The 12,569-nt window shown below is 36.2% G+C and overlaps 3 protein-coding genes across 4 annotated transcripts; 1 reads left to right on the top strand and 2 right to left on the bottom strand.

Moving 5' to 3' along the window:
- Positions 1–2,325: 2,325 nt before the first annotated feature.
- LOC127412932 (tRNA wybutosine-synthesizing protein 2 homolog) lies at positions 2,326–5,632 on the bottom strand. The gene is made up of 4 exons (XM_051649661.1): positions 5,322–5,632; positions 5,050–5,198; positions 3,843–3,932; positions 2,326–3,444 (listed from the first exon to the last, which is right to left on the bottom strand). Exons 1-4 carry the CDS (start codon positions 5,335–5,337, stop codon positions 3,421–3,423), a joined length of 279 nt encoding a protein of 92 aa, XP_051505621.1. The 5' UTR covers positions 5,338–5,632; the 3' UTR covers positions 2,326–3,420.
- A 1,078-nt stretch (positions 5,633–6,710) lies between these two features.
- On the top strand, positions 6,711–7,974 carry LOC127412931 (ribonuclease H2 subunit C-like). The gene is made up of 5 exons (XM_051649660.1): positions 6,711–6,785; positions 6,914–7,067; positions 7,156–7,268; positions 7,490–7,609; positions 7,757–7,974. Exons 2-5 carry the CDS (start codon positions 6,914–6,916, stop codon positions 7,778–7,780), a joined length of 411 nt encoding a protein of 136 aa, XP_051505620.1. The 5' UTR covers positions 6,711–6,785; the 3' UTR covers positions 7,781–7,974.
- A 142-nt stretch (positions 7,975–8,116) lies between these two features.
- Positions 8,117–12,134, bottom strand: LOC127412910 (zinc finger and BTB domain-containing protein 18-like). 2 transcript variants are annotated; one of them, XM_051649629.1, is made up of 2 exons: positions 11,656–12,134; positions 8,117–10,826 (listed from the first exon to the last, which is right to left on the bottom strand). In XM_051649629.1, exon 2 carries the CDS (start codon positions 10,810–10,812, stop codon positions 9,058–9,060), a length of 1,755 nt encoding a protein of 584 aa, XP_051505589.1. In that variant the 5' UTR covers positions 10,813–10,826; positions 11,656–12,134; the 3' UTR covers positions 8,117–9,057. The 2 variants fall into 2 exon arrangements, with proteins under 2 accessions (XP_051505589.1, XP_051505590.1); XM_051649630.1 differs by having other exon boundaries at positions 11,635–11,722.
- Between the last annotated feature and the right edge of the window lie 435 nt (positions 12,135–12,569).

The following is a 12,569-nucleotide window of genomic DNA, read 5'->3' as shown; positions in this document are numbered from 1 at the left end:
AGACGTCAGCGTTTTTCCCGGGAAGTAAAAGGAACAAAAAATGTCGCTCTCTGAACCACAATGAATCCTTTTCGCAAAAGAGATCAAATGAAAATAACCCAACACTAGTCTATTAGCTTTGCAAAATGTGACAATCGCAATAGCGTTTTAATTGTTTTGTGCATTAACAGCCATTCTTCACTTCACTTCACTTTTATTGTCACACAACCATATACACAAGTGCAATAGTGGGTGAAAGTCTTGGGTGCAGTTCCGAGGAACATCTTTCAGTTTAATAGATTTTTAGATGTTAAACGATATGTAAGTAATATATAAGCAGTTTTTACAATTATTTTAATTACAATTATCACAAAAGACTAATAGTTTGTATGTTTATTAAAACTGATTTCCAAAGATGTAAAAATGTTCAACATTCAGAGGGTAGAATTTATCCGTAAAGGAATATTCCGGGTTCAATACAAGTTAAGATCAATCTTCAGTATTTGTGGCATAATGTTCATTACCACAAAACTTGATTTTTTACTTTTCCATCCTTTTCTTAAAAAGTAAAATAAAATAAAATAAAAAAAGAAAGAAAGAAAAAATCTGGGTTACACTGAGGCACTTACAATGGAAGTAAATGGGGCCAGTCTGTAAACATTCAAATACTATTTCAAAAGGCTATTGCTAAAGCTGTGTATTAACATGATTTTAGTGTGATAAATTCACTTACTAACCTAAACCCTAATAAGTTCATTGCACTCATTTGATTGAGTAAACTCGTTCCCTCAATTCCATTGAGTAATGGTGTCTCCCAAATCTTGAGTATTTAAGTTCAATTAATTTGGTTTTCAAGTAGAGTGAACTTAACTATTTGAGTTAACTACATGCAAGTAGACTTAACTCATATTTGAATTTAAATATTGTTGTTTCTACTGTTGTACAATTTAATTGAACTGATTACATTTTAGATAGTGGGGGGCTTTCCACTGCAGCTATGTGAGGCTGATTAGGGCGAAATATATTGAAACATTAAAAGTTATTTCGGATAATACTGAAACATTAAAACGTATTTCGGATAATATAAATTGTTGTATTGATCAAGTTGTGGAGGTGTGGCTCTATTTGTCGCTTGCGACTGGAGTCTCATTGTGCGCATGTGTGTGTAAGTGTGGGGGAGGCGAGGGCTCTTTTTAACCGAAATTGAAATATATGTTAGATATTTTAGACATAGTTTGACGTTCTTAACCGATTCACTTTAACCAATGACTTTGGTTTAATTTGTTATTTTGTTGTGGTATCCTGTACAGCTCTTTGAAATAACTGAAATAATTTGGCGAAGTGATATGGAACCGTTATGTGGTCAACACCTCCCAGCAAACATGAGACGTCAGCCAGACATGTAGCTTATGGATATATTAAGTCAATCGGTCCAAGACCATATCTGTATGTCTGCACGACGTGCAAATCAGGTTCAGTATCTGTACGTCTGACTACGATCCCTCTTGGACGTAAATATGTTGTTCAACATTTGAACGTCTGGCAAGGAATGTTTGTGGACGTGCAGGATAGGTGCAGAAAATTGACATATATATTAAATTCAAAAGTTGCAATGTAAGTTGCGGTGTAGTACAGCATAAAATTCATATTTCTGTTATTGTGAATTATTTGATGCTATGTCAATTGTTCTTGATATGCTACAACAGGCAACTATACGACGCCGTCCGAAATAATCTTTAGCAAATGTGATAAACTTCTACTGCAGTTGTTTGTTTGTCCAATGTTGCTGTTTTATAGCTGTCTATGGCGGACGCGCTTGCGCATGCGCTGCTCAGGGTATAGCTGGCGCGTGAACTCTCAGCCCTCCCCTCAGACGCTGATGAAGACGAGGAACGCCTGTGAAACATCTCCGTGATTATTCAGGTAAGTGTGTACATCATTTTAAAATACACTCTTTTTCATGTAATAACATGTTAAACTGTGTTTACTTTTAGTTTTGTTTTAAATAAGTCATTTATTGCAGAGAAATGTCGAGTTTTGTGAAGTTTTCATTTGTCCGTTAAATTGAATATGACTCCGCAATTTTCAAAGTACACACGCACCTTATGCTTACGAGTTTGTTTGAATCGCTTAATATAAAGCACTCTCGACAGATAAAAAAAAGTATTTGCAGCGTGTCATCACAGTTAGGTTAGAGTACAGTTGGTAGAGCAAAAGCTGTGGAGATGGGATGTACAAGAGATTCAAACCTTGATATGTTTTCATACAAATCTGTAGACATGGTGTATAACTACAGGATGCCTCTTCACTTTTATATTTTTTTGTATTTTTCCACTCTTGCAGCTGCAGTAATGGCATGGGGCAAGATGCAACCGTACAGAGTATCAAACAACACGCCTCGGAGCACCTTAAGCACACTCAATGGGGACACACTCAATGAACATTAAATAACCTTTTTTTTTTCTTCTTTAAAATTGTGACAGTCTTATGAGTTATTTGTTATTGGTTTAATTGTTGTCCACTGCAGTTTCACTTGTTTTCCTGATTTTTGGAAAGAGTCTGTACAATTGCTTTGCAAGTACAAATGAAAATTGGAATTAAAGTGAGTTTTAATTGAATGCAGCGTAAGACTGGTCCAGAAGCAGTATAAATTACGTCTAAAATGAGTCTGCAGTTGACGTTGTAAAGACGTCTACAATGACCCCATTTGAACTAATTTTTAACCTTGTAAAGAGGTAATGTTGACGTCAACATTGGACGTTCAGAGGACGTCATAAAAATACGTTTAAATCTGGCTCCTCAGCTGACGTCTTTTTAACGTCTTTTGGACGTATCTTTGCTCAGAGGAACTGCTTTATAGCCGTGCGTTTACTTGGAAAATAATTGCACACCTTAGAACGTCCATGAACCAATCACAATCAAGCATTCAACAGACCCGTGGTATAAAGCTGAAATAATACATGCGTTTTAACAGAAGAATTAATATGTGCTTTTATAAAATTATAAGCTTCACATTTCTGCCTTTAAACACTCCAAAAATGGGTCCCATTCAATTCCATTGTAAATGCCTCACTTCAACCTCGATTTTTGCTTGCTTTAAAGAAAAGTGATGTCTGAATTATTTTTTGTGGTAATCAACATTATGCCACAAATGCTGTTGATTGAGCTTAACTTTTATTGAACCTGGAATATTCCTTTATTACTAATTATCAAAACAATTCACCATCAGTGTGTGTATGTGTCAGAGAGGTCTACACTCCAAGTCCAGTACTACATGACTGATATGTGGCGCATATGTTTTAACATGCTCTATGTGCATAATGTTTGTCCTTCATTTGGCCCCAGTAATGTCTAACAGCAGTGTGCAGATATGGCTGGCTTTGTCTCTAGCCCAGGTAGTCCACACTTCCATATCTTTTTGTTTCCTTAGAGGAGATTCCTTCACAGCAGAGCCCATTTCAACATCTACAGCAGATGAATATTCAAGTCTTTGATGATGCAAAGTGTTAGTGACATTTTGGTGGACATGCAGTATTCCTCCAGTGCTCTTCTTTAGCAGACAACAGGCCACAGGCCAACCCTCCTCTGAACTTGGATGAGGCCCATATTCACTCGATCAGCAAGATCAGTTAAAGGAAGGGTTTCAAATGTATTAATCTCACCATGTGTACAGACTTACATTTATTTCAACTGGACTTTTGGACTGCTAGCAGCCTGATGCTTCTAGTGTGTATTAAAGAAATGATATCTCTTGACTTCCATAAATCTTTACTTTATCGAGTACCCAATGAGCTGTTTTATGGAACAGTTCTCAATCACAACTTTTGCCAAATTAAGTCAAATGTACAAACTGTATTCTTCACCTGTCTGTTGTCTCCATGATGGACAGTGCAGCAGTTTAACACATCACTGATCAGCAGGTTTTTGTGTAGAGCCTTTACTGCATCTGGGTTCTATTCACATGCATGCACATGGCAAATCACAAAAAGTGAGCACAAGCTTGAAAAACATTTAGCAGGTAATGAGACATTTTTAGACTAATGACTAAGAGATATTATTATGGGATAAAATAGCAACAGTATTGTAGAATTATTTAAAGGAATATTCTGGGTTCAAAACAAGTTAAGCTCAATCAACAGCATCTGTGGCATAATATTGATAACCACAAAAATTATTTTGATTTCTTCCCTCTTTTTAAAAAAAAAAAAAAAAAAAAAAAAGCAGCAAAAGTTCCAGTGAGGCACTTACAACGGAAGTGAATGGGTCCAATTTTTGGAGAGTTTTATAAATGCACACATGAATTCTTCTGTTAAAACTCATGTGTTATTGGAGCTGTAAAGTTGTTTAAATCATAATTTTTTACAGTCGTTTTAGGGTTTGTTGACATTACATCATCATGGCAATACAGTTGTAAAATTGGCTATAACTTTGCTCAGAAAAGGTATGTAAGCAATTTTATCACACCAAAATCATGTTAACATGCATATTGTTTGTTTTGTGGCTATACTTTTGAAATAGTATTTTAATGTTTACGGACTTTCCCCATTTACTTCCATTGTAACTGCTTCACTGTAACCCATATTTTTGCTTTTTATAAAGAAAAGGTATGTGGTATTAATGTGGTAATCAATATTATGCCACAAATGCTGTCGATTGAGCTTAACTTGTATTGAACCCAGAAAGTTCCTTTAATATAATACTCACAATAAAGAATATACATTCTACTTATTATAACTAAAAGACTGGATCTACAGAGGGGCTAAGATTTATTCACACACCAATGTCTTTCCAAATTGCATTAGAGAAGCAGCCGTCACCAAACAGGACAAGATCCCCATGGCACTGCCAGCGACAAGGCACATCTCTCTTTAGTTATTCACTCCATATTTCACATTTGGAAACCAGCATTGACTGTGTGGTCTCTCATGCACAGATTTTTTGTTTCTCATTTTTTGAAAACTGGGAATAATAATAATAATAATAAAAGAGTGTGTAATGCACAGACTGAAGTAATTTGGGTTCAATTATCCCATTGGATGTAAATCTTGGTTCCCAGTTATCAATGCTTACCTGGACATCAACAACATCACAAAAGCTGTCTCGTGCGATACATTCCTTTAGTGCCACCATATCAAGCTGTGGCAGAACAGATGCCAGGAGTGGAAGCGTTACAGTCCCATCTGGGTGCTTTTGTGTACAGTAATTGCGGTCCAGAACACCTTGTGACAGAATATATTTTCAGCGGAACAATTGAACATCTTAATACAACAAAAGGTTAGCAAATGAAAAATTTGTAAAACCACTAAAGTTGACTAGTTTTAACGTAACAGACAAAAACCTGCCTGTACAGTTGTGCATGACGCTGCGGCACCTTTAAACACGGAATAACAACCATTTTTAACAGGAAGCGTAACCATTTCAAATATCTTCATCACCTAGCCAAATTATGACAATATGTCAAATCGCGCTGGATAAATGTGGCTTTTTAACACTACAAGAGTAATGGATATCAATGAAACACATTCGCCTGAAAGCGAGATCACTTCTAGCCGGAATTTCCTCAGTGTTGCACATGGCATCAAAATAAACCTCCATTTCAACGCTTGAGGGCGCTGTTATAAAATACATATTTTCTGTACTCCGATACCACAATTACAAGACATTACACAAATAAATATAAGCACATACACACACACATTAAAAAAAATGTGTGTTTAACTTAACACATTTTCTGTTTTTTTTTTTTTTTCTCTTTTAACATAGGTTAAAATAATTATAATTTACTATTTACAATAAGATTTACAATAACTCCTTCAGAATTATTTTTGAAATATATAAAACAATGGTTTTGTCTTTAGGCACTTACAGTAATTAATATAAAATTTCCCCAAAATAAAAAATAATATTTTATAAAAACTGAAAGTGATCATCTTCTATTATTATTTTCTATACTAAAAGTTATGTAAATTCTGATGAATTGAGTTAATTAATTTTTCGAGATTCTAAGCCAATTAAATGGAGGGCCAAATTACTCAAACGAAATCATTAAATAAATCATTTAAATAAATCATTGAATACATAATGAAGTCGTGAAAAAAAAAACTATAAAATCATTACATTAATAATGTAATCACGAAATAAATCAATAAATGCCCCTTGTATTGTAATGAGTGACGTGCCGATAGCAGTAACTGAAAAAATAAAAGACACAAACATCATGCTTAAATAAAAAATCTACCCAAAGATAATGCTAAAATGAAAATGGATGCAAACTAGTGCTAAAATAAAACACAAGGGGCATTTATTGATTTAGTTAGTAATTTAACTATTAATGTATTTTTTTTAGGTTCTTCTCTCTCTCTCTCTCTCTCTCTCTCTCTTTTTTAACAGTTTAACTATGCATTTAATGGTTTATATAAATATGTATTCAGTGATTTCATTTGCAGTAATTTGGCCCTCTGTACATGTAAGCATGTAAGACCAAATGATTAAATAAAGTTTATTCCAAAAATTAAGGAGGTATCCTTTACCATGAGACTGTTTCATTGTTTTAGACAGTAATATTATTATTTACTTAGACTGTATTATTATTTTAATAATAATTACATTATATTACTATCATTATAAGGTAAACTGTCTATCGCAAACTATCAACCGACTTCATTCCGGAAACGATAGATGGCAGCATACGCTGAATTTTACCGCGAAAAACACTCCTGTGTAGTCGAAGAAATACATCGCGTCCAATCAAAGTGCACGCTGCCGTCTCATGAGGCACGTTGTAAACAGTGCTGAGCACAAGTAAGGTAAGGATGAGAAACATTGTTTAAAGAATTAAAACCTAGTAAACTTACAACTGTCTTGTTAAACATACGCATTACTGTATGTAGGACAATTTAGTGCACCAGTTTTCTGATGAATTCTGTTTTATTAGATGTCAGCGAACAGTTGTGTGACATCTATCCGGCTTGACTCTGTCAAACAAGCGGACAAACCGCAGGTCTACTTGTTACCTTGTGAAATAGAGCTTGACGGGCCTGCCGAAGTCTCAAAGTTCTTTACTTCCACTGTGAAGGAGAGCAAACAGGGTTAGGTGAACACCAGTGCAATGTTTAAGAATTAAACTTGCTTTGTTGTGGCACTCTATCTGATGAAGATAACATGTTTGTTCTGCAGAAATGACAGTGTCATTCAGAGGCCGTGGACTGAAGGGTCAAGAATTGAAGTGCCCACAAGGATACACCGGACTGGTGCTAAAAGAGGTTCAGAGGCCTGCATCTGATCAAGAGGTGACCTAGACTGCACTTTGTTTTTTTTTTATTTATTTTTTTTACATTTACTGATATGAATTTCTGAACAAGTAGGCTTCAAAAATATGTTACTTTATATAGACCTTAGGGAATTGGTGGACAGTTAAATGAAATGAGTTAAATGAGTTAAATGAGCATAGATCAAGTTCTTTTTGTAGGACACAAATGCTTACACGTTTTTTGCTCACAATTTTTATTAGGACAGAATAGTAAAAGTTTCGTCAATGTTCCATAATTTCACATACTGGAATTTAGAGACGCCCCCAACATCTGATGATGGAGTTGTGACAGCAATGGAATGGCCTCGGCTAGCAGAGACCGTAAGTAACTTTTGATAACAACTTAAAACATCAGCAATTCAGTAAATCATTAGAATGCGCTGTACTGAAAACAATTTTCCTTCAAGTGAATTAAAATCTCAAAATAATTTATCTTATTAAACTTAAAATCAATAATTTTTTCTGCAGATACATGGACCTGTGGATGACTGATCATTGTTTTATTATGGAGATGACTACCTGCCTCTTCTCAAGAACACTGTTGAAGCTATACAAATGTGAAAATCCATTTCTAGATGACAACTAACTAACTTGGTTGTTGTATTTGACCACCATTTTTATTGAACAGATGGCAGAAGAATTAATAATTTAATATGGATAACTATTAAAGGCTTGTTTTATTGTTGTCCCCAGTGTCAGTTTTTAGTTTTTCATGTATGGCCATTATATATCAGTACCTGATATACAGTGGTCTAAATATTTTACAGCAAAAACTGGACAATGATGATCACTTTTCACAGACTGTGATGATGCATTTCCACATTAATTTAGAAGTAGCAATCTAGTAAACCTAAAAAAAAAAGCTTTGTGTTAAATTACCTTGGCAATAAGTAATACAAAACACAGTCAATACTGCTTGATTAAATCCAGCTGCTAAGAGACTGACAATAAATGTAGCATTCTTCTGACTGCCGTGACATTTTTGTAAAGTCGTGGTAATATAATAGTGGGTTTTTTCTTTTACTGTTAGAGCAAATGGGAATGCAAAAATAAGATTTGCTATGGTCTTCTATTCATCTCTATATGTTTACCCTGCTATAATTTACTAACACATTCCAAACCTGGGAATGTGAAAAGGTTCCACTGACCAAATCCAAAGGCACTAAAAGCTGTTTAATTCAAAGTAACCATCTCTCAGTCCAAAAATACATGCATTCACAGACCACATACATGACATATTTCACCATCGTTCTAATGTAGTAAATTATCTGATGTGATGGAATGCTTTTTTAGAATCACAGCTACAGTGCTCCATTAATTGCTAAAACAATCCCAGGAACCAATTCCCCAAATGGTATCAAGCTTATATTTCAGCAGAACAACCACAGCTGTACAACCACAAATAGTGACTAACAAGGCCTTTTTTTTTAGTATGTGTGATGGGACCACTCTTAGTGAATTCACATACACTTCTTACCTTTCTATCCTCTCTCGGGCATTTTGTATAAAAGGATACACTTTAGCATAAATATTCAAACAAGATTGTTCAAATAAAATAAAAACTTAAAAACGTGTGTAACTGCAAAAAGTTCAATAACTACATTTTTGTTACAAAAGATTGTGGACAGCATGGGAGCATTCAAGCAGTATCCCTTCCAAGGCTTCTGTCCTCTTTTAAAATATTACACCAACGTGGAAGTGTGGAGGTGGTAAATTATGATTATGTGGCATTTGCAGAACTAATAAAAGGATTGGGCCACAAATGATGGCTATGTCTGGGGAGAATGAGGAGGGGGCGGTGAAGGGGGAGGGTCCGACTCTACCCTGCTGCGTTTGACCGCCAGGTCATGATCATGTGCCTTTCTGATGTGCCTGTATAAGTCACCCGACTGTGTGTAACTACGATAACAGTAGCTGCACTCATAAGGCCGTTCCCTGGTGTGTACAATGGCATGTCTTCTCAGGGTGTAAGCACAGGAGAAAGTCTTTCCACAGGTGTTACAGGTAGGTACATCATCTACATAATTCCCAATAGAGTCCTGAAAATCCTCAAGGTACATAGCCTGTTGCTCTGGCTGGGAATTGGTTGGAAAAAGGGATGATGGAAAGCCAGTATTATCTGTTGCAGAAGTACTAGGACCTTGCGGTGAAGAAGGAAATGAGAGGGGCTCTTGATGGGCAAGGTGAATTAATGGGTGAGCAGGTATGAACTGAGTGTTGGCAAGCTCCTCGATATTATGGTTACTGTCTTCGTAATCATCACTGTGTACTAAATCTGCATTTCTTCTTTGACCACTGTCCAAGATCTCATCCATGTCATCAGACTCTTCATCAGAAATCACAATGGCCTCCACTTTCACCTTGATACCGTCCTCATTTTCCTCCCCTACTGCTGAGGACTCTGCTGAAGTACGATAGAGATGCTTTTTACCTTTACTTTGTGTGTGTCTTGTAGTAGATAAAGTGTGCCCTTGTCTCATTTCAGTCTGAATGTTTTGTGACAATCCAGGATTTCCAGTAAACTGTCCTTTATTCTGGTCTTGAATGGGTTTTACTGTTTGACTCTGCAGACTGTTGGCTTGCATGAACATGCTAATTTCATTGGACACCAAGTGGGCAGTGCTGGTGTTGTCTACACTGTTCAGAGTCACTGCAGAGGCTACAACAGGTTGGGTCTCTTTGCTTGTCTGAATTTGTTCTGTCGAACTGCATGGACTTGAAAGTGCAGAATCAAGGCTAGCTGACCTTACAGATATTCTTGTTTTGTCATGACTAGGACAAGAATTACTAACAGGTAACTGCGAGTCCATTCCTGGCTGGGTAGTGTCAGCCATCTCTGAACTTTCTACACAATTCGAAACACCACTGTGTGCAAGGAGATTGCCCATCCCTACTTGTGTCTCAGTCTTTGTATCACTATAAAGTGACATTTGTTGGCTTGACTGAGGAAAATGTGCTAACGAGGATAATAAAGATGGATTTCCAACTGTCACTGGTCCATCTCTTCCTAATTCTCTACCTGTCTCTGCACCAGGCCTGTTCTCTTGAGGTGTTACATCAAGCTCTTCTCCAGTTTTAGCTAATGCATTTGCTACAACTTCTACTCTTGTGCTGTCCGCCTCGGCCAATCCACGACCCTGCAGTCTTCTCTTACAAACTCGCACCACATCGTTCATGTGTAAGAAGCTGGCTGCAGCAAGCACATCCTCTGGAGGAGGGTGGGCTTCCGATCGCAGCACTCCCTCATACATAAAATCAAGAAGCATTCCAAAGGCTTGAGGGGTCACTATATCACCATTAATGGTGACTGTGTCTCTCTGGGGCACTCCGTTGATTATGCCGGTATTGCCCATTGACTGATCAGAGTAGAACATATGGAAGAAAGGGGAGAAAGATGCTAGCACGGCACGATGAGCTACAAAGCGAGTTGGGCCGACCTGCACGGCGCAGTCACAAAGGAAACCTTGCAGACGCTGAGAGTGCAGGCAGGCCAAGAGTTGCTGACTATGTCCTGGAAACTCCATTTCCACTGACAAACCTATGGAGGAGTTCAGAGTTAAAGGGGAAGTTCACCCACAAATGAAAGTTCTCTCATCATTTACTCACCCTCATGCCATGCCAAATGTGTATGATTTTATTTCTTCTGCTGAACAGAAAGTAAGATTTTTAGAAGAATATCTCAGCTCTGTGAGTCCATAGTGAATGGTGAATGGTGGCCTAAATTTGAAGCTCCAAAAAAACAAATAAAGGCAGCATAAATAACATGAGACTTCAGTGGTTAAATCCATCTTCAGAAACGATATGATAGGTGTGGGTGGGAAACAGATCAATATTTAAGTCCTTTTTTACTATAAATTCTCCACCCTGCCCACTAATTGGCGATATGCACAAAGAATTTGAATCAGCAGAAACAAAAGAAGAATATGAAAGTGACAGTGGAGATTTATAGCAAAAAGGACTTAAATATTGATCTGTTTCTTACACACACCTATCACTTCGCAATTTAAGATATGGATTTATCTACTGTAGTTGTATATTGCTTTTATGTGATTTTTGGACCTTCAAAGGTCTGGTCACCATTCACTTGCATTGTATGGACCTACAGAGCTGAGATATTCTTCTAAAAATCTTTGTGTTCAGAATAAAGAACTCATACACATCTGGCATGGCATGAGGGTGAGTAAATGATCAAAGCATTTTCATTTCTGGGTGAACTATCCTTTTAATGAAAAATAGTGTTGATTCATGTTGTTCTCCAGAAGATAATGTAGTTTAAATAATAATAAAGAGAACATTCCAAACATCAGCATCTAGTTTCTTGTCGAGTTGACATGTTTTTAACTTACAGAAGAGTCTTGACAATGTACCTAAGTCCACTTGAAGGTCAGCTCCTTTGATCCACCATCATATTAGTTTTGTCGATACACTGACATCCTTTTCATTGGTGGCCGCAAAAAAGAGCTCAAAATCTTAATCTTGAACTTCACTTTCGATTTAGCACATAGGGTTGTAATTATTGTAGAACTGAATCTAAGCAGTACACCAGTCAACACTCATTCACTATTCGAGACTAACAAACTAGTTAATTATAACATGTTACCTGAAAGACTAAATTAATTAAAGCTGCTTTATTGTCTTCGCATATCCTTCATAAACAGCATCCTTCTGTGGTTCGATGACTACACCATACCTTTATTGGAACACCGTAAAATATTCCAAATGAGCAAGAAAAATGCACTACTCAAGAAGATAGCAAGTGATATATTGCTGTTTATAAATACCGACTGATGCATTTGTATTTAAAACAAGTAAGCGCCACGGGACTGTTTTTCTTTAGGACAATACATTACATACACTTCTACGTGAATGCGTTTATTGTATGTGTGCACAGCCTGCTCTGCCATCTACTGGCGTGGAAATCAAGAAGAAAGAGTAAACAGGTCAAGACACCATATACAAATCCTACAAAATGTATTTTATATTTATTTATATTTTATTTATTTTATTATATGTAATATATAATTGTATATAAAATAATTTGGCCTCCCTAGATTTTCCTTGTGCCTCCCCCACATGTCAAAATGTATGGCGTCATTTTTATATCACCAGAACTTGAATTTGAAAAAGCCTCCGAATTGAAAAAAGACTGGGTGTAATTTGATGTCATCAAAAATATTTGCTGTTAATTTTAAATATATAAAAATATTTTGTGTGAATTCACCTAAAAAAAAAAAAAAAAAAAAAAATAATCAGGTTGTGAAATTCAAGTTTTTATTATTCA

Source organism: Myxocyprinus asiaticus, chromosome 22 (assembly GCF_019703515.2).
Source record: "Myxocyprinus asiaticus isolate MX2 ecotype Aquarium Trade chromosome 22, UBuf_Myxa_2, whole genome shotgun sequence".
Classification (NCBI taxonomy): domain Eukaryota; kingdom Metazoa; phylum Chordata; class Actinopteri; order Cypriniformes; family Catostomidae; genus Myxocyprinus; species Myxocyprinus asiaticus.
This window is presented reverse-complemented; position numbering and strand designations above follow the sequence as displayed.